Source organism: Centroberyx affinis, unplaced genomic scaffold (assembly GCF_046629955.1).
Source record: "Centroberyx affinis isolate AG114_WGS23_722 - 3 ecotype Tasmania unplaced genomic scaffold, CSIRO-AGI_Caff_v1 ptg000111l_1, whole genome shotgun sequence".
Taxonomy (NCBI): Eukaryota; Metazoa; Chordata; class Actinopteri; order Beryciformes; family Berycidae; genus Centroberyx; species Centroberyx affinis.
This window is the reverse complement of record NW_027278813.1, coordinates 522,501-550,142: the sequence shown is the minus strand read 5'-3', so window position 1 is coordinate 550,142 and position 27,642 is coordinate 522,501. Positions and strand designations below refer to the sequence as shown.

Below are 27,642 nucleotides of genomic sequence, written 5' to 3'. Positions count from 1 at the left end.
TGCTCTGTGGAGACACGTGGAAGAGTTGCCCAGAGGCAAATTATAAATGAGAAGCAGGTTATTATGATTCTGTCATGCATACTAAGGTCTTATGACTGTCATAAAAAGCACAGTAGTGAATACAGGGAGGAGTAATTATCATTTTGGGGGGCCTTTCGTTTATGTCCCAGTTCCCGGTGAGAGGGGATCCGCAGTGAACAATAAGAGGATGGCCTTGGCCCTGAATGGTCACAAGCTGAAAACAAAACGAAATAAAATAAATAAATAAATAAATAAAATAAAAATAAATAAATTACAATGTGCCATAGCAGCCACCCAGCCAGGCTGAACCAAATGAAAGCTCATCTGCATTAGTAATGATCTGCCACTGCTTAAGGGGAAAGGAAATGCTTTTCCAGGTAGTGGCAAGGAATGCAAAACAACGACCTTCCACACCCCCCCCCCCCCCTCCCCCATTCTCCTTTCCCCTTCAACATACTTCCTTGTGAATCTTCTTCACATAAACAACACCTGCACGATGAACAGTGCCGCTGCCACTAACCAAATCTGCCTTTCCTGTCCTATTCTAATTCATCTTCCCCCCCGGAGCAACCCAATCCCTGCGTTTTACCCGCCTCTCGCTCTCTCTCCTTCTCTCTCTCTCTCTCTCTCTCCCTCTAACACACACACTTTAACGCACGCTTCACAGAACAGTAACTAATGGCAACCTCATTCATTAAAACACTCCTTGATGTTTCGCACGGAGGCAGGGTAAATGTGCTGGAACGCCTGCCCTGTCTGTCTGGCTGTGCGCGTCGCTAACAACAGATAGAGAGACAGATAGACAGGTGGGGGAGCGGCTCGTCTTACACTCGGTCTGAGCCGGCGACTGAACCACCTCTGATGGAGACAGATACATATTTCATCAGTTATTAAGGAGAAGACATAAGCCTGAGGGTGTCAGAGATCCTACAGTAGTATTAGCTGCACCCATCTTTACTGCCAGCATGAATAAAGATATCCGCTCTAAAAGTAGAACGGGAGAATGCACCGAGTCCCATAATATGAGCTTGTTGTGAAGTTTCCATCTGGATGCATTACGATCTCCTCCGCCTTTCGCTTCTTCTTCCGCACACACACACACACACACACACACACACACTGATAATAACACAGAGAGCTGAGAGCGCACAGACACTAGCCACTTCACATCACTGGTGACACGAGCGAGCCCGCTTCTCTCACTGGGACACTGTTCACGTCACTCATTAGGGCTGCTCTATTTTTTTTTTTTTTTCTTTTTCCATTTCACCCACAATGTCTAAAGCAGGCTAATTCCCCAGGCTTTACTATATTTGGCCGTTGATGTGCTATATGTGTTGTGCATGCATGCATGTGCGTGTGTTTGAGGTCTGTGATGCGTGCATGGGTCAGCCGCAGGTACACGTGTGTATAAGTTGGGAGACGTGTGTGTAGTATGAACAGTACGATACAGGGGTTGGTGGGTTATTGATTGGGTATTGACAAACTAATGGTCACAGGGTCGCTTGTGATGTGATGTGACCAGGCTGTGAGTCACTGCGAAGGATCTGGACGGTTCTTAGGGGGAGGGAGACAGACAGAGAGAGAGAGAGAGAGAGAGAGAGAGAGAGAGAGAGAGACACACACAGAGAGAGACAAAGAGAGAAAAGGGACGAGAGATGGAAATAGAGCAAGCCTTTGGAGACACTGAAATCCCATCCTGGGATGATGATGACTTTAGACAGTCAGGCAGACAGTCAGTTAGGGTCAGAGAGTGTGTTGTGCGCCTCATACCCCTGCCTCTCCGCGTTACACCTCCCATCCAATAACAACAGCCACCACAAGGCCAGCTCGCGCCAGCTGCACTGCCTCGGGGAACTTTACATAAACCACCAAACTTAAATAATGTCTTGCTGCATTCCGCACATCTCATGGCCTTTACCCAATGAGATAAATAGGACAAACATGCCCAACTGGGACAAGACAATAATCCCTTTATCTGGCCCAGGGTAAGCTTCACTAGCCAGCTTACCTGTTACATCATTAGCTATAGGCAAAAGGAGGGAGAGGAGAAGCAGTGGAGGGGAGAGGAGAGGAGAGGAGAGAAAGGGAGAGGAGAGGAGAGAAAGGGAGAGGAGAGGAGAGGATGACAGGAGTGCGTGGGTAGGAAAAGAGAAGAAAGAAGAGGAAGGGGGAGAGGGAGAGGGGGGCCGGGGGTTAGGTCACAAGGTGATGTAACCAGGATGAAAACACTAAGGCCACACTAAGGACAGAACAGGCAGGCACTGCAGCAGACTACTGAGAGCTTGGTGATTATGTATCACATTTTAATACATGTAGCGAGACTGCCTTATTCAGCCACCACAGCACCAATTCTAGCGATGCAATAGACAGGCCTGTATGACAAGGACAGATGAGCTCAGCTACACGAGCCTGTATTCGCTAGTCACTGGAGCGAGCAAAGTTGAAACTCTAAGCACCCCTAAAGCTGTTCTTGCAAATGGCACGTCTCTTGTTTACCTTGAATACTGGTGTTTTATTTGCATGAACCAACCTTGTGGAAAATCCATAACTCGTTTGCAAGGCTCTTACAGCACATACAACCTCAACAGCATACAGTATCTATGGCATACCTAATGCAAATAGCCGTGTACCGGTGTATCAAATTCCCACCGAATAGACAAACTAAAGGCGAGTAATGATAGCTGCATATATATGTCTGCGACGGGCTGCAAACTGCTCTGCCTTCAGTTTTGTCTGTACGAACAGACAGAGGGAAAACAATCACAAAAGAAGCAGACAACATGGAAGACAAACACCTCACTCTCGTTTTTCCTCCTCATCTCTCACGTCAATCTCATGTCATTTCACCTCGTCAATCAAAACTAGGGCCTTCAAAGAATTACTAAAATGCTGTTAGAGAAAGAAAGAGAGAGAATTTGCTTAAAGATGAATAAAGAAAGAGACTGGGTGAGTCTTTTGCTGTTAGCTGATGAGGAGGTCGAGTGGAGTGCAACATGGAGGCAGCCGGCGACAGCCGGCAAAACACGCCTGGATGTAACCTCTCCCCTGAAAATCTATCATCTGCAACAGAAAATGTCTAGTTATCTACTCATCTGAAATCATCAAAGATGATTTGATGTTGTCATCTAAGCTTTTGAACTCATCATGAACCTGACCCGCAGCCAAACTTTCTTTGTTGCCGAAATTGCATGCCATGTTAAGAAAGACACCCATACTACTTAGCTCTTATGAGCTCATTCTTTGAATGGATTGTAAAAGGCTCCTCCGTGCCTCTCTCCTTACTATCAGTCTTCATAGAGTGAGAGCCGCAGCTTGTGACAGCATGACAGCCTGCACACTCACGCTCGCACACAAAAACGCACATGCACCAATAAAGCAAATGTTGACACACATATGCGTGTATGCAAGTATGCACGCAAGGCATTCAACAGCTTTCAAACAGGAAGCACCCAGACAAACACGCCCACACGTGCACACACACACACACGTGCACACACACACACACACACGCACGCACCACGACTCCCACAGCTAAGACCGGGGACACCAAGTCCCAACTCCCTGGTCTAATTCCTGGTGGCTGATGGGTAATTCTCTGGTCAATGTCAGCCTTTTTTTCCCCTCCTCCTCTGCCAAGAGGAAATGAAGGGATGATCTCTCTCCTCTCCTCCACCCTTCACTCCCCCAGAAAACAAACAGGAACATTTTATGGCCTGCTTGTTGACCTACAGCCCAGGAGCAACAACAACACCGGCTACTAGTGGTGTTTACTTCAGGATGAGCTACTTAAACTGATAGGACAGAACAGCACTGCCAGTACTGTACAGTCCAATTCCCATGCAGGGATCTTTATATAGGGTTAGGAGGAGGATGGGGAGAAGTGTTTTTAAAGTGCATTTTAATAAACACTGAAGTACAAAGTAATATCTCTTTCAGATTTTCTGAAAGATGATGATTATTATTCCTAAGCTTAAAATTGTCTATGCTCTCATCAGTTACAATCAATTTACTTCAATTGTTTCCTCAAATTCTTGCCACCTACAGGTTTATAGGAAACAATGATCTTTCATGAAGCATGTTTAAAAAAAAAACAATGATAAACTGTAAAAACAACGGAGCAAAACCACAATCCTCTATCAACAGAATCTGGCTACAGAGCCATCGCCTGGCACGTGTGTATGTGTATGTGTGTGTGTGTGAGTGTGTGTGAGGGCGAGTGTGTATATGTGTGCACATGTGTGGTTCCATGCCTCACACACCTGTTCTTCCCCCAGCCCAGCACCAGGCCCGAGCCCCAAACAAAGCGTCTCTCTGTGTGTATGTGAACACTGTTTGATTCCTCACACAGTTCCCCAACACTGAAACCTAAACACACTGTTTGCTGTGGGCGAAAAAGACTGTTTAAGAAGTACCGGGAGAAGAAAGGCCTTCCCAGAGAGTCATCTGGTTCTAATGCAGGGCCCGCTGGTGTGGATTACAGGGACATATTACAGGAGAACTCAGGCTGACCCCTCATCTCCATCCCGGGGGAAATGGGAGCCAGCCATGGCAATGGGGGGCTGGGGGTCCGGGGCCCTGGGGAGCTGGGGGGGGGAGGGTGGGGGGGTGTGGATAGAGACCTACGGGCAGACTGCCGCCCCATGTGATTAGTGCCCTTCTTCAATGAGGGAGTTTCTCTGAGTTGTTTTCTAAAACCCTATATTGAAAAATAGAAAAAGAAAAAAAAAAGCCTTCCTTCCCCTGAACCTCCCAGCGACACTAAAAAATGTCACTGTTGCAAATATTTCCCAGGTGCTGTCATGTCGTTACTGCAGCTTTAGCAGGTTGTGAGGCAACTAAACAGGCCTTCTTTAATCTTCAAAGCAACATCACAACATGCTTGTTTTATCATATTAAACACAATAAGCAGCTGGCTTCTCAGCAAGCCTTTGCGTTTTACTGCCCTATCCCACACTGGAAGGGGGTTAACTAAGGGGATACAAGCAAAAAGAAAAGACAGACTGGGAGTGGAAAGAGAGCGAGGACTTTAGCAGCTCATAAGACTGGCAGCAAATTTGAGCCTTTGGCCAAATAATCAGCTCAACTATGAAAACATTCCTATAAAAGCAGGGATAAATCAAACAAGATGCGGAAAGCACTATGATCATTCAAACAGTATGAGCAAGAACAAATTGAAGGAGAAAATAACTACCCTTCCTGACACATCTCTTTTTTTGTGCCCTTTCATCGCTGTGGCTGCCATGTTACATTTCTAACACAAATGAGTATGACAAAATTGTTGTGTATTCTATTCATTTAAACAATTATTCTTTCAAATGGTTTCTCTTACCTGTAGTATCTGGACTGTAGATAAGTGGAGCAGACTGCCTTGGAGACATGGCTGGCTGAGCCAAAGTCAATGACTTTGACCCTGTAGGGCTGTCTGGACGGGTCCACCAGCATGATGTTCTCTGGCTTCAGGTCAGCATGGATCAGCCCCAGGCTCTTCAGCTTCATTAGGGCTGTGGCCACCTGCTGTAGCACGGGTCTGATGTATTTGAGGGGCAGAGGGCTGAACTTGTTCTGCTTGAGGAAGTCGTACAGGTTCTGCTCCAGCATCTCAAATACCAGGCACGTGTGGTTCTTGTGCTGGAAGCACTCGTAGGCCCTCACAAAGTTGTAGTCATCTGCACTCTCCGTGCTGAGACGCGCCAGGATGCTGACCTCAATCTGACCCTGCCGTGCGTACGACGGATGGTTTTTTAGGATCTTGATGGCCACAATCTCGTTGGTGCCCCGCTTCCAGCACTTCACCACCTGTCCAAAGGTTCCTCGCCCCAAGAACTCCAGCACTTCGTAGGTGTTGGTCATGGAGCAGAGTACCTCATGCTGCACCAGCTGGTAGTCCCCCTCGTTGTTGGAGCCGCTGTTCTTGGAAGTTGCCGTGGAGGTGGCGGTGGCCACCGTAGCCACTGTGGCCCCGCTGGCTGCTCCGTTCTGGATCATTGGCGGGCCGTGCTCCTCAATGATCTGCACGCTGCTGTTGTTGTCGAGCTCCTCACTCTTGCGCTTAAGCCCGCATCGCTGGTAGGTGTCTAGGAGACTGACCGTACTGCGGCGCGTCAGGTTGTGAACGCCAACCCCACCACCCACGCCGCCGCCGCCACCACCACCGCTGCCGTTGCTGCTGCTGCCTCCACCCCCGCTGCCCAGCAGAGACCCCACGGCCCCCGAAGTGCTGCTGGCTGAGGCAACCACAATGTGGCCCGCGCTGGCTGGGAAGATGAGCGCCTGCTCGTAGGGCAGGGTGGAGCTGGCTACCTGCAGGGAGCCGTTGATGCCCAGGGGCCCGCTGGCGGCCGACACGTTCTTGCTGCTGTTGTGGCTGTAGACTTTGCTGTGCGTGCCGTACCCTGTCATATCCCAGTTACAACTCTGCTCCACCTTCAGTTTCTTCACGCTAAAGAAGGCACTTGACTGAAGAGTGTGAGGGGAAAACACTTGCACTTGCGAGGCCATACCTGTGACAAGAGGGGAACAGAGGGGAGGAGCAAAGAGGACAGGAGGGGAGAGAAAGTGAGAGGTTAGGAATTTGAGACAGTGTCTGAAACACGAGTGGTAGCCAGAAGCTTTAAATAAAGACCGCTTGGGTCAAGGCAGGTCATTCAAACACATAGGGTCTATGCTGATGCATCAGCGTCTTAACCTCTTAACACTGTAACATAATAGGAAAGGAATAAGCATTAACTGACTGTCAAACCATCATCTAGCATTGCTTTAGAGTTAGAGCGTAATTATTTTTGCCAGTAGTACTATAAGTTTTGTGTGCTTTTTTGTGTAAACAAACTTCAGTTAGTACAGTCGTAAAACTGCATTAATGGGAAATTTCAGAGAAATGGATTGCTTGTTTTGTAATTACAATGTAATGAGGTTGATGTATTGTTATATAACAAAAATGAAAGCCAGCATGTTTAGCAGAAAGATAAGCAGGTTTAGATTGAGTGCTTATGTGGACCACTGCAGAGGAAATGCCATTTCCCGACTGTTCCCATCTGCAGCAATGTAAACAGGCTGACTGAATACTAAAAGAATACCCTTTCATGGGACGCTCCACAGAGACGTTAGAGCAATACAACACTGTACACAAAAATGGGCCCACAAAAAGTTGTGTGAGTCTCAAGGAATGATCGCAATTTCCTTCCCAACTAGACAACCCAGCCCCAGCACTTATTGGTGCACAATACTGACTTTAAGGAAGGATGTGGAAGAAATTTCATTCAACTAACTATGGAAACAACAGAGGGGCATTGAACTCCCTCTCAACCTCAGATCCTGAAGACAACAAAACAAAAGCAAAACTGCAGCGAGGCTGTGCTCTGAACTCCTGGGAATAAGTTGCCTCAGAATAAGCAAAGCTTCTCCAAGCAAACAACTGCCCAAAAATAGTCCCTTTCTTTATCTCTCTCTCAAACAGGCTTGTTTGTAGCACTGAAATTATTATTACAGCACAAGGCAGATTACATGAGACTTGCAGTAATGCTATGTTTAAACAGTTTCCAGTAAGCCCAAAATTAGTTTACTACTAACAAACTAAGAGCTTCCACCTGGCCATGCCAACACCCACACACACAATTAGGCCTGACTGTTGATCAACTGTTGCTCGATTCAAAGACTCCTGCAGTCACTGTAAACACACAGACACTAACAAAACCCATGCATGCAAACAATCCTTAAACTCTGACATTGTTTGCTGCTAAAAAATTGCTGCTTTTGTGTATTTAATGGACAACCTGAGAGCCGGTGTTTTGATTTTTGATCTGTTCTAAGATAATGAGAGGACCATTTTCCCCCTGGGCTGCAGGACTTCTATAAATGCGGGGTCTATTCTGCGGACAGAAAGCAGAGAGGAGGGGACATGCCTGGTCACTTTGTCATTATTAGCCCTTTGAGTGGTGATGATGATTAATTCAGTAGGAAGCTGGCAGCCCTCCACTGTACTTCGCTTCGCTTATTTTTTAACTCTCTTCTCACCTCTATCTCTCTCCCTCTCTCTCTATTCTTTTTTCTTTCTCTCTGTCTCTCTCTTCCCTCCTGCCGGATCCCTCCCTCCTGGCCTTGCTTGGACTTACTAGTCATCTCCATGGTCATCTGGTCTTAGCCCTAATGCTGCAGGATTGGAGCTGTACTGCACATTAGAGGGCTGGCCGTAAGCCTGGTGGCTGTTGAGGCTGCTTTAGCATAGCAATTCAGTGCTTCCCTTAGTGCTTAGATAAGCCTCAAGCATGATATTGGTAAACATACAGTATGTCCTCTGGATGGCCATTAAGATGTAGTAAATGTCTTGCCTTATACACCTGCCTGGTCAGTTCATGTCCAGCCTAGGTATGGCTGGTCCAGGGAGGTAATGAAGAACGTCCGCTGGGCTATTAGGGGCAAGGCTCTCTGCTAATCACATAAGCCCTGAAGGCCAGATGTCACTCCTTGGATTACCAATTCCTGTGCCTGGACTTTACGCTAAAAATAATTTGAATGATGGGTTGCGTCACGGGGCAGCGTCAACAGTGTGTGACTGAGAGCCTGACAGGATAATCACAGGCACAGACTGATGGACAGAAAGATGGATGGACGGACACAGAGCTGGCCTGTTCTTCTTATGGAACATTCCAGCGTTACATATCTGGCAGCGTGATTATGGATAGCTCTGGTTTTTACAACGCCAAAGCCTAAGCTAACTGCTCTTTCCATTAGCCATCATGCAAAATTCCTCCTCAACCCCGATGTTAGTCAGTCATTGACTCCTTGTCAGCTCTAACATTGTGGTCACAGAGTTCACTTGACCTAGCCTACATGGTGCAATGAACTGAAGGCCACAGGCTGTTCCCCTAAATTGGGAAAGACTGAGTACTGAAATAAAGCGCCTGAAAAAAAAAATGTTGTTTAGAAATGCATAGGAAACTCTTAGGAATTCATCCATGACTCGGTTAGGAAATTCTGTACCACTGGTTTTGCCACACAGCTAAAGGCTGTAGAAAGAGCAACAGAGTTTTAAACCCTGTGGGGAACACAGATAAGTAATTAAATGAACCAACAGTAAGAGGTCAAATGGTTGGAATGTTATCTCATGACAACATACACAGGCAACAATGTGACCAATTATACTTCATTGGAAAGCGACTCCAGTGCTCATGAATCATTCTTCACCCGAGCTGAAGTTCAAAAGTATTTATGATCTAGAGCCTGAACAACCAAACTCTCTATACTGTTGTCGGAAACAACACAGTGCAAAGGCATTCCCTTGAAAATGCCCTCTTGAAGTTTATTTGGATTTCTGAACTCCATGCCAGGCATAAAACTGTAAAGGTCCATTGTTTTACATTTACAATGTTGGAATGCCTTCAGTAGCCAAGGCTTTCCATTTAGCATACCTTAAGGAACACAGTGAGTCCCGCACTCTGCAATTAAGCATACCAGAGAGGCATTTTCCACTGTTTGGAGGCAGCATGTTGAAATGGTAATAGTCAATGTTTTCAGAGAGATTACTTCTCTGTCAGGGGTTTGTTAATCTTCTTTTTGGGAGGATCAGACCCGTTCTGCATGCCACGCACGGGTGGGAGAGGGTCTGAAAGGGAGGGAGGGAAAAAACAAGGTGGAGAGAGGGGCCGTGAGTGGCCCTCACATTCTAGCCTGTGACCTGCTTCTGTTTTCTCTCTTTTATTAAACTCGTCATTTATTCTCCATGGACAACACGACAGAGTATTGATGAGGAACCCTTTAGATTCCACCAAACTTTCCAAATGGTCCTTGGTAATTACAAGTGATACTGGTCAAACCTCTTTTAATGTGAAATTTGGGTATTAGTGAAATCATCTGTGCCTGTCCCTGAAATGCTGAGCTTTACACCACGCACAATTTAAACATGCTTGTAACGTAAGGCTGAGATAAACAGAAATTTCATCTTCTTTCACTTTATATCCGTCTAATACTGTGAACTGAGTACTGCCTGTACATAAAATCAGCCCATGTGGTTAAATATATCTCATCAATCAATATCCAGAGTGTGACTGGTCCATGCTCTGCAGCATAATGGCTGAGCGGATAGATACCAAGCCCCCAGCTGTCACCTAGGAAACTATCCAGAGACGGTGGTCAGGTCTGTCTGGTGGCTGTCCCCCTGGCCTGCATGGATGTAACTCAACTGTTTCCTGTGGCATAATGGCTGCCAACACAGATGAAGCCGCTCCTGTCCGGAGACCCGAACACACTCACAGGAGGTCCGTCTGATGGCCCTCTCCCAAAACTGGGTCTGTTTGACTGGAGGGTGCGGGGGGGGGGGGGACAAATCGGCTAATGAAGTGACTTCTGACTGTCTAGACGAAGCATTATCTCACCCTCTGCTGCTGTGTGTGTGTGTGTGTGTGTGTAAGGCATTACTTCCCATGCCTCCACCCTTTTCTAAACACTCCTCCACACCTCCACTAATTTATGCCAATATTATGATGTGTGCAAGGGCCTCATGAGCAACAGGCCCGCTGTTGGAAAAGCTGCGGCGGGGGCAGTGACAGACAGTTGGGGGTTGAACGCAGGAACGAGCGCACCACTGAGGAGGAACATGCTGTCCCTACAGAGCAGGCACCCATGTCATTTAGTCCAGCCTTGTGTTCCTGCCTGCCGGGGAGCTGGTCTCTCTCTCTCTCTCTCTCTCTCTCTCTCTCTCTCTCTCTCATCACCCGCGGCCACTATTGACCACCCTGTCCACTTTTTTAGCTCTCTCATCTCTGCTTATTTATAGAATAATGCATCAAGCAGGGAGATACTGTCTCTCCGCCTCGCACACAAACGTGCAGGCTGCTGCTCTATCAGCCTTTATGCCCATCCCGACCACACTATTTGACCAGTTGCAATTGCCTCGCCATGTCTCTCAGCTCTCCCGCGAACACAAAAGAGGACAAACAGCCATCCAGCATATGGACGGCCTATAAGGCAAATATGAATGCTGTTTGACAGGGCTTCTCAGCCCATAAATCAGCAGCATGCCTGCTGCAAATGTGACACTCCCTACTCTCTGCCCTTCCTGGAAGCAAACTGCCTCAGATACAACATGCTGTGAGATAACATGTTCGGTCAGCACGTTCCAGTGCATGTGCATATACACGGGCACACATACACACACACACTCACAAACACACAAGCAAGCACATGCATGTCCACATGTGGGTGCACATAGGAGCGCTGACACACATATGTAAACACAGTTACACACATTCACACCAACTCATGTGAAACAAAGTTCAGAATCTCTTAACTACCTTAGTTTGTGCCTGAGCCATCATGACTTACTTACTTAACACTCAGTTAAAGTTACAACACAAGCATTTCCAATCTAAACTAAAGCTGCAAACCCTAGCTCCCTGGGGCAACTGTGGCTAGATAAGCAGTCTGCTATTCACGTGTTAAGTGTGGCCATAAAACGGCTGGTGTGAGAAAAACATTTGGCTTGTTTATACTGCCAGGTCAGCCTAACCAGGCGCTGAAGCAAGGCACAGGGTGGAGGAGAGGAGTGGGAGATGAGGAGGAGCAGGGGGAGGGGGAGGAAGAGGAGGAGGAGGGGTGGCAGAGTGACTCTGCTTGAGCTGGATTTCTTATTAATCAAATCACGAGTGGAGCGAGTGTACAAAGCACAGCACCCTACTTCCTCCCCACAGAGAGGGAGCAAGGGAAAGAAAGAAAGAAAGAAAGAAAGAAAGAAAGAAAGAATGAAAGAAAGAAAGAAAGAAAGAAAGAAAGAAAGAAGGAAAGAAAGAAAGAAAGAAAGAAAGAAAGAACCAGGCCTGGTAATAAATGTCCTTGCTGCAACAGAAATAAAAGGTTGAATGTGGAACAAAACAGAAAGAAACTATTTGTTCTGTGAAGTCTTATGTGAGGCAATGCAGAACAAGGAGGAGGGAGACAGAAAGGTGCCCACCACCCAGAAGCCAATGGCACCTGTTACTCAAAGCTTGACCACACTACCATTGAGATCTCTACTGTATCAAGCTGTGCTGCTTTGACTACAGTTGAAAGTTTCCATGTTGCACACACAGCGCAGGGCCATGCAGGGACACACACCTGATAAGCAGCCACTCTCCAGAGCGCTTATCGTTCACACACAGTAAGAAACTAACAGCCCACTACACAGCACTTCCTCTCTGTCATTAGGATCAACAATGACAGCTGGACACGCTATATTATGAGGGGGTAAACATATGCAGGCAGGCCACAGAAACCCAACAAGGAAAACAATAGGGGAGGACATAACACAATGACAAATTGATTTGACAGTGGATAATATGGTATGGATCTTGCCGTGGGCTTTACAGTGTGATACAGATTGGCCAATAGGAGCCATGAATAGCTATGAGGTATTAGTGTGAATGTGAATGGCAGCCTTGTGCTGCAAGTTGAGCTTTTGAAAGGACGATGCCTCGTGCTTCAGGAGTGAATGACAGAAGCCAATGATATGTAAACACACACACAAATACATGAATGCATTCACATAGAAACACAAAAGCATGCGACACACAAACACACACACACACACAACACAACACGCCAGGAAGCGGGTTCCCATCAGCTATCTATCAATAGTTCAACCATTATTCACTCTAATGTTCAGTCAACAATGGGCCTAAAGCAGAATGAGTTTTGCAAAGGAACCTTTTGCAGATGGAGCCCTTAATTTTATTTCCAAGGGATCCAACATCTTCCTGGCCACGCAAATAAAATTATATTCCCAGACAAAAACAATCAACCGACAAATAGGAGAGACAGAACAAAACAAATGGATTAATTTAAAAAACAAAAAAAACAAAACAAAAAAAAAAACCCAAAACAAAACAAATAGATCCACCTTTGCATTATGTGTGACCCCTTCTTATTATATCTGGGTTGTCTGTGAGCAGACAAGCCAATAAAGTAAGATATTCCAAACAGGTATACCATTTCTGAGGTTCAGAATTCTATTAACCCCAGCTAATGTGATTATCATGTCCAAAGTGTTTAATGAGTTTAATTCTTATAGCATGAGCGCTATATAAAATTGATTCTGGAGCAGGCTATAGAGATGATACTCGTGTAAAGAGAGAGCGAGAGACAAAAAGAGGCAGAAAAAGAACTGAAGGCAAAGACTAGTAACTAGTCTTTTGAAGAGATGGCATCATCGCCCCTCCCTGCCACCCTGCCCTGTCCCATGGAACAGACTCTCTCGGTGTGCTCTTGAACTCGGGGATCAACACTGCTGCATTAATATCAAACATACTGCTGGAACAAGGCTTGGCCTGGTCTGCACACTCAACACCACCAATGCACACAACACTGGATGCAACTGTCTGCATGTGTGCATGCATCTGTATGCACGTGTTGGGTTGTAGCTGTATACACACAGACATGCATCAATGCATTTTTCAGCTCTATGGCGAATTTGTGCATTAACAAATATGCGTCATATGACTATTTGTGCTTCTTGTGACTCCCGTAAGTACTTGTCAAAGCCGTAACATATTAGCTATGTGGAGACAATATGCATGAAACACCCCACTACCACCCCAACACACACACACACACACACACCCAGAGGGACCAATCAGATGCCCCACCCCTTCGCGGCCCGCTGGTGAACCCCGACCACAGAGGAACCAGTCCAACCTGACCAGGCACCCGGGGACCAATAACAGACGGGCAGGGCCACCGCTTTCTGTGTTTTCAAAACACAGTTGTATTTCAACAGCAAACTGATAGCTTGGAACAGGGGGAAGAGAGGCATGAGTTTCCAAGAATTGGTATAAGCAGACGTGGACATAATGAAAAGATTTCACCGATTTCTTGCTCGTTTGTTTGCTTGTGCACAGTGGGTTCAAAAGACTGGCATTGTCATTACTAGACATTACGAGCCGTTATCTTCAGCTCTTGATGGGAGTTGCTTTCCAAGTTGTCAGCTTGAAACATGGTGGCACAGGGTGGGTTTGAATGACACGTCGAGACATATAGGGCGGTCAATGTGTTTGGTAATGATAAGTACTGGTGCTAGTGCGTGTAGCTTGAAGGAGAGAGAGAGAGAGAGAGAGAGAGAGAGAGAGAGAGAGAGAGAGTGTCATACAGCAGCAGAATGGGGCCTTGGCCAGCACGCAGCTCCTATCCACCTCACATCAACAGCACATACACTTTATATCCCTCACATGTGGCCGGCCTCCTGCTCCCCTGTCTCCCCACTGCCCCACCTCCCTCTGCTCTTAGCTATCAGATACAAGTTAGGGATGGCCCATGCCTCCCCAGGCAACAGGAGAGTGTGATATTTCAGCGGGGTGTGTGAAGCTGTTGCTCAGGGCCTGTTAAGGCCACGGATCAGACTCATTTAGACTATAGACACCTTCTCTCCCTCTCAAATGCCTCAACATGTACGCCTGCCTTCATAGCACAGGTGACTCATTCATATGCACACCTATTAAATTATTTTAATCTCTTAATCTCTTTTTTCTCTCTCACTCCCTCTGTGTTTTTCTAGCACTATAGAGTCTCTCTCTTTCTCCTTCTGTTCTTTCACAAAGTAAGGAGGCCTGCCACACTATATGGTCAAAGAGCTTTTAGAAGATTATAGCACGCGCACGCGCACGCGCACGCGCACACGCACGCGCACGCACACACACACACACACACACACACACATGTGCTCAACATACCAATTTAGCAAGGCATATGTGTCCTTAATCCAACTGACAGTGTGTCGTAAACATAGCTGTTGAGTCCTTCTGGCCACAGAGCTGAGGTAATAAATATGGCCAGCCAACTCAGCCCTCTCCGTCTGATTCAGCGTGAACATCATGGCTTTAGCCGATTATATTTACAGTGTCCTCACAGTCACAAATAACAGCCAAAACCAGGCAGGGAATGGCTACTCTGACCATCAGTGTTTAACACCCACACTGCGAGTGGCTGTGTATAGGAAGTGCCTTTCGCCACGCTTGAATGGGCTTGCATGACACATAAACACCCTCAGAAGGAGAATAAGAAGAGTTATGTGTTGTGAAATTATATATAACAAACTTACAGTATGCTTTGTAAAGCATATGAAAGCAGAAAAAAGCATTGCACACTAAATCCATATGTATAGTGTGAGTTTTTTGGTGGAAGTGGAAAAGATAGGCAGGAGGAAGCTACAAAATAATTATTAATCTGACTGTAAGGTTGTTTATGAATGGAATGAAACATGGAAATGCTATGTGCCTACTAGCCTGGCAGAGGTTTTGTTTTTTGTTTTTTTGTTGGTTTTTTTGTCCAGGCTAATAAAAAGTTACGAGGAATTTAATGAGGTTAAATGGTGAAGGTATTGAGATGGGTGCCAATAACGCCGCCATGCTTGCGCCTTAAGTCCTTCGGTTTCATGTTTATGAATGCAGAACCCAGACTCGCACGCCGCCTCCATCTCTCAGAGACCTAATGAGGTAAAAACAACTGGCCCGGCCCGGACGGCTCCGGAGCGGCGGAGGAAGGAGGACAGGTCCTCATAGCTAAAGGTCAGCTTTTGGCCTTTTTCTGGGCCAGCTTCTCTGAAAGTGAAGGAAGGGTGGGAACGTGTTTATATGCGTGTGTGTGTGTGCAGCTGCTGGGCTCCGTCAGGGGAGCAGAGGAGAGCACTGATCCTAGATGTAAGAAGGAGACAGGTTGGAGGAGACGAGGGGCGAGATCTACAACCCCCAACGCCCCGCTACCCTCACCACTACCACCTAAATCCCTCTTAGACCAATGGCTCCCCTCCCCACCCACCACCAAACCCCCAACCACCCCCCCTGACCTCTGGCAGTGCCCCTGAGGCCCATGGGCCCCCAGCTCTTCTGGGGAAGAGGGTATTCATCTATCCAACCCCGCTCCCCTCCCTCCATCTCTCCCTTTCTTTTTCTCTCTCTGTCACTCCCTATCTCTCTCTGCCATTCTCCCTCTCGCTCCCTGTCTCTCAGGCTGAATGGAAGGGTCAGTTCAAAAGGCTGCCAGGCAGAGCTGCTGGTTAGCCATGATGTGCCTGAGGCTTTGAAGTGAGGAGTGGCTGTAAAGGGCGCAAGGCCTGTTTTCTATGTAGCAACACAGAGCACAGGGGCCCAGAAATATGAATAGTCAACTGCTATTGCCATCCAAATCCTCATTTCCATTACAGCAGAGCGTATGGAACTAGTAGCAAGTGGAAGACACCAACATCTACGGGATCTTAGCATGACCTTCACATTTCTCGCTGAATGTTGTGTGGTTACGTTTTCCCATGACTGAAAGGTCGCATGTTTAATCTTTATTAGAATAAGTCATGTTTTAATGGAGAGTGTTTGAGCAACCTTTCCTGCTGGAATTTTTAAAGTTTCCGGTTGTTTGAGCAGAAAAACGCTTGTTAACTAATCAAACCGCAGATTTTTCTACTAAAATAAAAAAGGATGAGTGAGGTCAAAAGAAAAAAAACACTTAATACAATTAACTTGCTCTGAATCTTTCAGGAAAAAAGAATGGGAATAAAACCATTTCTGGAACCTTAATGTTACATTATTTTTTTAATATGAAAGCTCACATGGAGATGAAATAACAAGCAAATTAATTTTCTTATGTTGCAACTGAAAGTTACTAAACAGAGATGTTCATGCAGCAGCTGTGGGGAAATGTTTCTGTCTGTTAGGACATTCAGTCTCAGGATTTTCTCACGTCAGGAGTGGAGAGGAATTGGAGCCATGGGGTTGTCTCCTTGAATCAATGACTTCTTATCATCCTTCCCTCTCTACAGTATCCCTAAAAGCTCATAAAAGCTAATAACTGTTCAGTTTTCAGCAGTGAGGGTGGGCGCAATTATAAACAGCACTGGGGAGATGGAGCCGGAACATAGACCACTTCCCAAGTCAGGGAATCAGGGGAAGAGTGGTCTGATCCGTAAACTGCAGAGTAAAGATAAAATGTGCAGGATTTTCTCTACATGTGTGAATATCAAATAGCTGCAGAGAGACTATTTTACTGCATCTCATAGCTCTAAATCTTATACCGCCTGTGATCTGCTTTCTATCAGCATATTTCGTCACTTCCCCCTCCTGCTGCTTTTGATACGTAACCACCAGCCCACCGTCTACTGAAACTGAATTTACAAGGAATCAAGGACTCCCAAGAGGATCCCCAAAATGAACCAAATTAAAGCACAAAGGATGTCCTTCGTTAGGGAGGGGCCACCATTTGTAACAGCGACAGTCGCATTTTATTTTCCTTCTTGGCTAGCATCGGTATGTGTCATCACAACTACTTTCACAGTCGTCTAATAATGAGAAACACGCGGCGCGTTCAAAGCAAGACGACGAGAGATAGGGGGGGGGGGGGAGAAAGAGTGCATGAGAAGCACAGAAAGGCCGAGCGAGTATGCGAACGACAATATGGGAGCAAATATTGCACAAAAAGAGAGCGGAGGGAGAGGAGAAGGGCTAAAGCTGCTCATTTCCATGCCTGTTGACTCTTTTGACTGTCCCGGTCCCTGTCTAATGCTGTCTCCTTTCTCTGCTCTGTGCCTCTCGCCTCCTGGCTCCGGACAGAAATGGGCTTGAGCGCTCGTCTGAGCTTTGAAGTCCTTTGGTTATCAGCCAAGCGTAGCGCTGTACCTGCAGCCATCTGTGAAGGGGCCGCCAGCAGCCGGGCCGACGCTCCGCTTCCCTTCCATGACCGAGAGGGGCCGGAGCCAGGACTGGTGATGGGGCTGGCACCGGCAACCGGGTCTGCACCGCCTGGCTGTACAAGGTGAAGCCCATAGCTGTCTGCGCTGATGTATCTGAGAGCGTATATCCCCCGAAACACTCAACCCCTACCCTCAATCCCCTACACTTACAGGGTAATTCAGGCCTTCTCCACTCATTTCAATATCTGTCTGTAAACAGCAGCCCACCCACCCCCCCCCCCTCGCTCTCTCTCTCTCTCTCTCTCTCTCTCTCTCTCTCTGCCTCTCTCTCCCTCTCTTATTCTCGCTCTCTCCCGCCTGCTCTTTCCCTCGGAAGACGCAGGAAAAATGTGGAGGATATGAAAGGCTTGATTAAAAACTGCAAACCATTTTTCACTCTGAAAGGCTTCATAGAATATGAAGAGATGGTTAGGATGTTTTTTTTTTCTTTTCTTTTTTTTTTTTTTATGAACCAGCTGCGAGTGAACTATCTGGGGTAGTTACAGTAACCCTTTCAAATGTAGTACCTTACATCAACTGTTGTCTTTGCAGCACATTAGAGGCTTTGTTCAACTCTTTTAGTAGCTCCATGTTTGTATGCGTAATGTGACATGTCAAGCTGAAAGGCCAAATGAGGCAGTGATAAATACAGGCAGCCAGCGCTGTTGTTCTCTTCCAGAGAGTGCCATGTCAAATGGACTGGTATGGGGGACATTATCGCAAACAATAGGATTAAGGCCATGGACAATGTGCACCAAAAAACAGGCTGCTGGTTTGGTATGGGGGTTAGTGATGGGACAAGGCAATAAGACGGGCTGGGGGGCCGGGGCGGGAGGTAGCGGGGCTTCAGGATGGGGAGTGGTGGGGGGTGGCTGAGGGGTTTTTGGGTGGGGGTCTTGATTACCAGAACAAAAAAAAAAGCTACAGTGGCCAGACCTCACAGTCCAGCCTCCTCCATGCACCCCCAGCAATTACACGCACACATACATGGGGCTTCCAATCTGGCCATCAGGCTGTCGCTACCGTGTCACATGGGCACCGTGCGCGCCGCTGACCAATGGCCTCTAGGCTTATCGACAACCAGAGGAGGGTGGAGCGACAGATAAGAGATAGATGGAGGGGAGGAGCAGGGAAGCGTGGGGTGGTGGTTTTGGTGGTAGTGGTGGTGGTGGTGGGGGGTCATGGGCAGATGATGAGAGACTGCGGAATGAGCGTGCAATATAAGGCATGTGAGGAAAATGCAGATCAAACCCGCGCTGCAGTGTGAAATAGCACTCGCGTATAAAAGAGACTTGACGCCCTCTGCATAAAAAGTGCCCTTTATGCTCTAGGAATCCCTGTGTAATTATTGCTTAACAGGTCCAAGTTAACAAAAGCCCTTATTCACTATGCGCTCTATTAAGGAGCAGTAAAATGCTAACCTTTGTTTGAACCTCTGCTCTCATAGCAAATCAAAGCAATGTATGTCTCTCATATGGTACAGAGACTCTCTGCATCTTACCTTTTAATGGACACTACTCTTACTGACACTCTTTGAGTAGAGCTTATTACACTTGGACTTTTAGTTTATTCACATTAAAGAGGAACAGTCATCCAGTAGTTTGCTATTTTTCCTCACATTTTCCCTGACATATACATAAGAAGGAGGATACATTTAAGGTAAAGTGCCACCCGATCAGCCATCGTCAAATTGAAAATGCTATCTTTCCATTTAGAATAAAGTTAATAAATTGTTCTATAAATTGTTTTAATGTTGTGCTATCAATCACTTTTTGAGTAAATGTCGATATCTCATTGTGCAACAAAATTCCTTATTAAACAGGTGTTCTTTTTTATATATCAGCCCAGTAACTAAAGCAACTGACGATAACACTATTTTCCTAACAGGGTTTGGAGTCCATATTTCTGCTAGTCAGAGCCAGAGGCAGCTGTTCCACACAAGCTGACACCAAACACAGTGTGAAACAACAGTGCAGGGGAAAAAAAGGCCTTCACACATGCATGACAACCAACACAGAAATGCCTCGTGTAAGCAGTCAACAGGGTTGAGGCTCCATCCTATCCAGTCTCCCTCTTCCCCTTCGATAAAAACTAACTAATGTCAGCAACTGATGGTGCCTCTCGCTTCAAGGACCTCGGAGTGCTGCTCTTGGAGTTGTTTCTACTGAGAGAGGTCTGAAACATATGGCAGAAGCGCTAAAACAGGAGGCTTACTGACTGAGGAGAAAATGAGAATTGCAAAATCCGCTTGCATCTCAATTGAATTTCTTCCACGCAACAGAGCTACAAGAATGATGTGCTCAAGTACTGGAGGCAGTTTTACTCAAGATAAATTTGTTGAAAAGAGTATAAGAAGAGGTGAGCCTATATAAATAACCAGTACCATTCTGCTCAAATTCAAGGCTGGGCCTCCTGTGTCAGACTGGCCTACCTGGCCTAACTGGCTAACCTGTCATTTCAGTTCAGTCTGAAGCTCCCCTCCCTCCCCCCCATCTGTTTCCAAAGCCCTCAGATCACACCTGTGAACTATTTCAGCACATCAGAGAGCTCACATATTCCCCTGTCTTCAACAGAGAACTAATGTGAGCACGCACTCGCACGCACCCGTACACACACACACACACACACACACACCTCATCTCACATAAAGCTCACATTCTGTCTCCCTCCAAAGCCTCAGCTTCTTCTACTAAATGCTTCAACAAATCAATACCACAAAGAATCCCTGAACACTGGATTTTGTTTCCCATTCAGAGAGGAAACTTTGAATAATGCAAAAGTGATGCTTGTAAAGACAGCTTATCCATTTTCATAACCCTTTCCGAGCAAACCGCCCTCCAAACAAGTCATAAGGTGATACACCAGGTCAACAAACAGATCAAAACGCCGCAGAGTGAAAGTGAAAGCCAGAGATGAATGTTCACAACAACACATGCAAGGGCCGAGAAGGTGATGACTGTTCTTTCCTACAAGCCATTTAACCATCAGCCCCTGTCTTACAAGCTATTTAACTATCCTCCCCCCTCTCTCTCTATCTCTCCCTCCACTGTGGACAGTGAAGAGCTAAACACACACCACCCTGCTTGTCATAACAGTCAGGAAGAGGAAGCCTCCTTGGTCCCCCCCCTGTCTCTGCCATGGGGTGTGGCCCCGCCGCGGCCCCCGAAAGCCCCCGAAAGCCCCTGGGGTTCTTCCTGCAATTCTAATCAAAGTTTAAAAAGCAGCGACCTTGGACTCTAAGCCCGGGCCGCGGCCTATGAGGAAGGTATCAATCAACCCGCTCCAAACAAGCGTGAGGGGAGGAGGGAAAGAGGGCAGTTTCTGAGAAAGTCTCTCTCTCTCTCTCTCTCTCTCCCTCTGTCTTATTCTGTGTTTTGCTCTGTCCTCATACATTGCAGCCAGGGGAGTAACTTCCCCTCAGCAAGGGCAGGGAGCATTCCCCATGCCCGGCGCTCCCTCTGTAAGAAAACCACAAAGCAATTCAAAGTCACATTAACACATAATGGCTGTGTGGATGGATATAACATCAATCTGCCTTTGCTGCTGCAGTCCCTGTCACCACCATCACCATCATCATCAGCCTCTGAGTCATTCTCTGTCCATTTTTCCAGGCGGGCGCTGAATGAATGCTCTCTGGAATATTGGTTGACCTGTGAGAGACAGATCTGCAAATGAAGTCGCCTGGTGCCCGGCTCTGCGGCTGTCTGATTCTCTCACACGCCCTCCCTCCGAATGGCTGAGGGCACATGTGTGCGGATGCATATACAGATAGTATAGCCGTATGCACATGCATGAGCACACAAACACACACTTCCCAGGCAGGCAGGCAGGCAGGCAGGCAGGCAGGCAGGCAGGCAGGCAGGCAGAAGGGTTTGGCTGTGTCTGAATATTAGCTTTTCCACAGCTGGGGGCTGCTGGACCTGCTCCGTTCATCAGACATCCATCAAGGTGTCAGTTTGGGTTATGAGACCGGGCTCCCAGGGTGATCAGACCACTGCCCTGCCTGCCAGCAGGCCCGCCTGATGGCCTTCTGTCTGGGCCAAGAAGGACCAAAGGCAAACACACAAAAAAAACACAAGGCATAACCAACAGGAACACGGACACGCATTCACACAAGCAGCAGCATTACCACTAAAAAACCAATAACATCTGCAACCGTTCCCTAAAGGATGCTGGAAATCTTTGTCAAGAACTGCAGAACCCCGCTGACCCAAAATTCTAATGAACGATTAGAAATGTCGGATCACAAAACCGAAGCTACGTCTGCTTCAAACTGTTCATCCTCAATAAGCTGCACTCCAAACTAAGGAGGAAGTAGTTAATCATACAGGTTTAAGTTATTAGTTGCCCTGTAGCCAAGAGTGAGCCATCAACATAATAGCCGGTCTCATTCTATGTGAAGGGCCCCCCAAACCTATTTTCCACTGGAGACTTTGGTCATTTCCATGACTGTTCTACATAACAGCCCTCTCTACCACTGAGGAGGACAGGCAAGGTAATTAATTCCCCCTGCTGCCTCTTTCTCTTCCCTTCTCCTCCTCTCCATGGTGAAGGGAAAGGCCAGGGAATGTAATTTACACTAATTACCTTTTGCATAGGCGTCTCATTTCAACTTTCCTTTTCATGTTGAAATGCTGGCGTCTCGGGCTGTGCGTCTATGCCTCACCACCCCTAATGAAAAATCACTATAATATTCCTATAGGAACTTAGAGTGCGTCTACGGTACTCAGCATAGGTGCTTGATAAGGAGTTCATAGCAACCTTATCGTACTGTATCTCCAATTCTATCACCATAATATAACCAAAATATTCCTACTGGAGTTTTCCAGTGATATCTTGCATAGTATCCTCCTAAAATGTACTGTGGGATTACTTACAAATAGTTCTTTTTCATAAGGGTAATTCTGGATTTGTTGCAAAAGATTGGGTTCCTTTTCATACCAGCAGAGGGACTATAGAGTAGACAAGGACATATTAAACATGAGGCTGCTCAAAAACAAATACTGGAAACATAAAGGGCAATCAATTGGTTTGTCCCAGCTTTCACTTTGCACATTGGTCAGTATGTCAACCCACTGTCTCCTCTATGATTGCCGGGAAAGAATACTATTAATACTATAATGGGTTAGGCTATCCTATTATATGTCAAAAGAGCATCTCTACAGGCTACAGTAGCCTACTTGTGAAGGATGCAGCTGAATTAAATCAAATTAAAAAAACAACATCGCACCGCTGTATTCATTTTTTCCCCCCGAATACCACTGCTTATCACACCATTTAACCTATCTGTATTATTAATTGTATTATAACTGAAGAATCACAGACACCGATAATACCCGGACTGATGGCCCGCGTGCATTGTTTTAAATCATATACCTTGACCGCCAGTGCAACAACATTGCAATGCAAACATATGGGTTATGTTTGAATTAGTCCCTTGCAGTGCACTGTCTTTATTACGGCAAAGAATTTGGAGAAACACGCTGGGTATCATTCTCACAATTGGATTAGTCACAGCCATAATGCTGCAGCAACAGCGAACAGGCAGCGTGTAAGCTTGCCTTTGGTTTTCGGAATACAAATAAACATTTTGAATAAATAGATCCAGGCGGTGAAACGTCTGAAGTCAGTCACTTTCAAAATTGATATTAAATAGTGGGCGATGAAAAAGAGAGAGACTGGATACAGGCTAGACTCGGTGGCGATCAGTCTCCCCTTCTTTCATTCCTCCCTCTCATTCTTCAACTAGATCAATTGCTCTTATTTCTACCAGGAACAAACAGCAGGACAAAACATAACATTTCCAGCTGTCGTTACACATGTAGGCTACATTGCACGTAGTCTCTGACTTTATCCATGTGTATTTGCAGCCTTATATCGCAAACATCAGGGGTATTTTGACGGACACAGCTCAGACTGACACCACAATTTGACTGAGCATTCACAATTATTCTTTAGTTGTAGCGAACAGCGCTAGAATAAAAAGCTGCTGAGATTTGACAGGAATAGTCTTGTCGAATGCTAAGAAAACTGTAATGTAAATATCTGATGTATAATTTGACACAAAGGGGAGAGGGTGCAACGCATCTTCCTCTCTCTTCCCTCTGTATCAGCCGCAATTCATTTGTATCACACTGATATAGTAAATGACTGATCTCCGCACATAAAACCCGGCAGGTTTTCAAAACGTCTTACCTTCGTATACAGGGGCCATCGGTGCAAGGATTTCTGTTATTCATGGCAAAAAATAAAGCGAGATTTCTGTTCAAAACTCAATAAAAATCTGCCATCTTGAACCACTGATGAGAGAGTCGCCGCGGTCTCCTGCATTACTGGCCCAGTTCATTAGTGAGAAAAATGATCATAATTCATATCCAGGCTTTTTTAAACTTCGGGTCCGATCCGAGGAAAACGACAGAGGAGAAGCTCTGCAATTAAAATCCCGACTATGGTGAATTGTTTGAGGCTCAGATGATGAGCCAAATTGACAGGTTTACTTCAGCTATTGTGCGACATGTCTGTGGAGTGAGGAGTCTCTGCAAAAGTTGCAGTGGTCAGAGCGCAGCGAGTTTGGTGTACAGTGTGGGAGTCGATTGACGATGGCGTCGATCGCGTTCAATGGGGAGAAGAATGCATCACTCTGAACCCCCCAATAAATAACAATAATAACAACAACAATAATAAAATAATACTAGTAATAACAGACAACAGCTTAGATGTATAGGCTATAAAATGTTTGCATTTTTAATAGTCGACAAACAGATAATAAACTAGTTGAAAATAGAAGAATTGTAACCACCCGAATGAAAAAATCTCTATATCAGGCTACTCCTATACGGATTTATAGCATCTCTGTGTCGCTCAATAGTCAGTTTATAGTGGCCTTGTCGTAGTTCACTATATTTTTGTTTTATTTCCTATGGTATCACTATAATATTCCTATTATGACGTATGGTTTGACGGTGATATGTGTCTAGTTAAAATGTATAATAGGATCAGAATAATTCGTCTTGCTGAGGGCGGTTATAGAATTCTTACAGCCTGATCATTAATAATCAAATGGACAAATCAAGTCAGACGGCTCAGTAACGTTGTGGGTCGCCGTATTAGGTCAATACCCTACTCTATTAGGTGGGCATGTGACATTTGAGGCACGCTACATTGTCGTCAATCGGCTGTGGACGTGATGATCAAATGTGCATGTTTTCTTTTCAGGCTGTGCAAAGTGCATATAGGTTGGATGATTCTGTGTGCGTTTGGTCACGCCTGCATGAAGCGCTCCTACAGTACAGTATGACGACATGAGATTTTCACAGAATGAACTGGAGCGGAATCGGATTACATAGGCTCACACAATGTGAGTAATCTGTCATTTACCAGCGACCTTAAAATGCACCCGCAGCAATATGTGCCCCAACCACTAAATGAAACATTTCGTTGTACAGAGACGTGGGTGCGTTTTGATTCACTGTTGTATTAGAAGGGAGTAATTTAACAGGCTAGAAGAAAAAAAGAAAAAGAACAGCACTAATCCTATAATAGCCTATATTTTAGAAGGATAGTGTACAAATATTACAGCAAAACTAGAAGTCACTGTAGGAGTGATATGGTCCTACCATAAGTGAAAATACCACAAAGAACCCTAAGGTCACTATTATTTCACTATTGAAGTCCCTGTAGGAACACCATAATGACTTTTCGTTTTGGTGGATTAAAAGTAAAGATCATTCAGCTTCTGTTGACTCAGCTGATGCACAGACATTTTCAGTGGACACAGATGCTCTAAGCTATACCAAATAGGCAGGGCTGTAATGAGTAAAACAATTATTCACCCAGTGCAAGAATGTCACAAGGCCTACAACCTGTAAACAGTATGGGTCCGGACCACCGCCCTGTGGTCATGTAACGGACGCAAAACTAGATCTTAGAGGCCCACGGGGTCTATAGACCTATTTGTTTAGCATCAAAACATCAGATAAGCCTAATGCGAATTTGCCATCAGAGCTAATTAGTTTGTTTGCTTCCCTAACAAAAATCACGTAATCATCTCATGTAATATTCCTATAAGATCATATATGATAGGCCTATCCATATAAATATATTGCATCCTGCTTAAATTAATTATACGATTACTACAGGTGTTTTTCCATGTGTTTATAGCAACAGCATCAATGTATCAATGTTCTCTAATTGTCCTTGAAATAATTCACTTCAGTCTGAAATTGTTTGATCATGCCATTCACGCATCAGCCCAGCTACTGAGTTTATTTTATTAAATAAACGAATGAAACGTTGTTAATTTGTTCTCTTAGTTGCATATAGCATTGACCTATCATATCTACAGATATCTACTGCTAATTGCATTAGTGCTAATAGAGAATAAAGAATACCAGATTATAGTTGTGACTCGTGGTGGACCTACAAGTTCCAGTCAGTAATACTGACGCACAAATGTAGTCCGTATGTGCATGGAGAACTACAAACGTAATCAAACAAGACGTTGCAGATTGTCGGTCAAAGCGGTATGAACGGGAGGTTGCCTTCAAAATAAAAGCATTCAACTTGTCATTTGAGGAAAAAATACTAATACATAGCCTATGCACGCCTATTGGAGTCTCTACTGAATAAGGAACAATAAAAATCGCATAAAAAGTACAGCTCACTACACATTCATCCTCAAAATATATTTGTATTCTCACGTCGTTACTTTCTTTTTCTCAAAAACGGTACAAAAATCGTTTGCAACAAACGTTTGTCAACAAGGGTTTTATTTTGAAAAATAAAAACGTTTATATGTTCTGGCTGGCTTGACACTGGGGAACATCACTGTGAGCATCAAGTGACAAGGTGTATTGATAGATGGGTGACAGTATAAACGTGTGTTTTTACTCTGTACCTTGTTACAACCTGCACTTTCCTCTGCCGTACACTGATCACATGAATATGTTTTATTTTCAGAATACGTGTCTTCCTGGTCACCTGCAACAACAATCTCCCATATAAGGTTTGTTATCAATGTTTCATGATGCCTTATGTTCTGTGAGAATAACCTACAGCGCACTCAGGAGATAAGAGCAATTCTTTGTATCGTAGCCTCAACTCTAACCAAAAATCACAGTAAGTACTATTCTTATAGAGACTTGTAGTGTGTTTGTGTGTGAGTGAGTTTATACCTTACCGTACTTCATAGTTTTTCTCCACTCCCATGGCATCACTATAATATTCCTATCAGGACCCTAGTGTGTTTGTGGGACTCTGTAGTGAGTTTATCAGACTTAATGTTTTGTTTTGAATTGATGATTGTTGATTTGATTTGGGGGTTTTTTTATCTCCCAATCCCTAGGACTTAATTTGATGTAATTCTTTTGACTTATTTTAGCTGCATAATATTCAAAAGTTTTGATGTGATATTTGGATAGTAGCTATCTTTCTAAAATGTGTTATAGAATTATTACAGTTCTTTTTTGTAAGGGATGTTAGACTGTATTCAAGGATATCTTATGTATGAGCATTGGACACATTATCTTATTGCGAAATTTGCTGTAAGTCTAAAAACAAATGGCCAGAGGCAAAACAATGTAGTTGAATGTAATGAATATGTATGGGAATTTATTTCAAACGATTACTGAAAACAGCTTATGTAGTAGAGAATGCAGTGATATACAGTATGTGGACTCCAGGTGTTTACAGCTGTAAGAGTTTCTAAACAAAGTAAAGTCTTTAGACATTTAGTATATAGCAGGTTATTGGCTTTAGTGGTATAGTGGCAGTTGTCCTAAGGCTGTAGTCCCTGATTAAGGCAAACTGGGTGGGTCATTTGCCTTTGAGCAAAACTGTTGATCTGTTTTACTGTTTATTTTGTTTGTAATTACAAGCCAAACAACCATGGTTGTTTGGCTTGTAATTACAGAGAAAACTCATGTCTGTCTGTGAGCCTCACACTG

At 45.2% G+C, this 27,642-nt stretch overlaps 1 protein-coding gene across 2 annotated transcripts in view; it reads right to left on the bottom strand.

Moving 5' to 3' along the window:
• The window catches only part of hipk2 (homeodomain interacting protein kinase 2), a 74,870-nt gene extending 50,664 nt beyond the window's left edge, over positions 1–24,206 (bottom strand). Inside the window, exons 1-2 of one of the 2 annotated variants that reach the window (XM_071526304.1) lie at positions 23,894–24,206; positions 5,354–6,524 (exon numbers count right to left, since the gene is read on the bottom strand). In XM_071526304.1, the coding sequence (XP_071382405.1) occupies positions 5,354–6,524; positions 23,894–23,912 (1,190 nt within the window). In that variant the 5' untranslated portion in view covers positions 23,913–24,206. Of the gene's footprint in view, positions 1–5,353; positions 6,535–23,893 lie in introns of those variants that run through there. The other variant, XM_071526309.1, reaches the window with a different exon arrangement.
• Between the last annotated feature and the right edge of the window lie 3,436 nt (positions 24,207–27,642).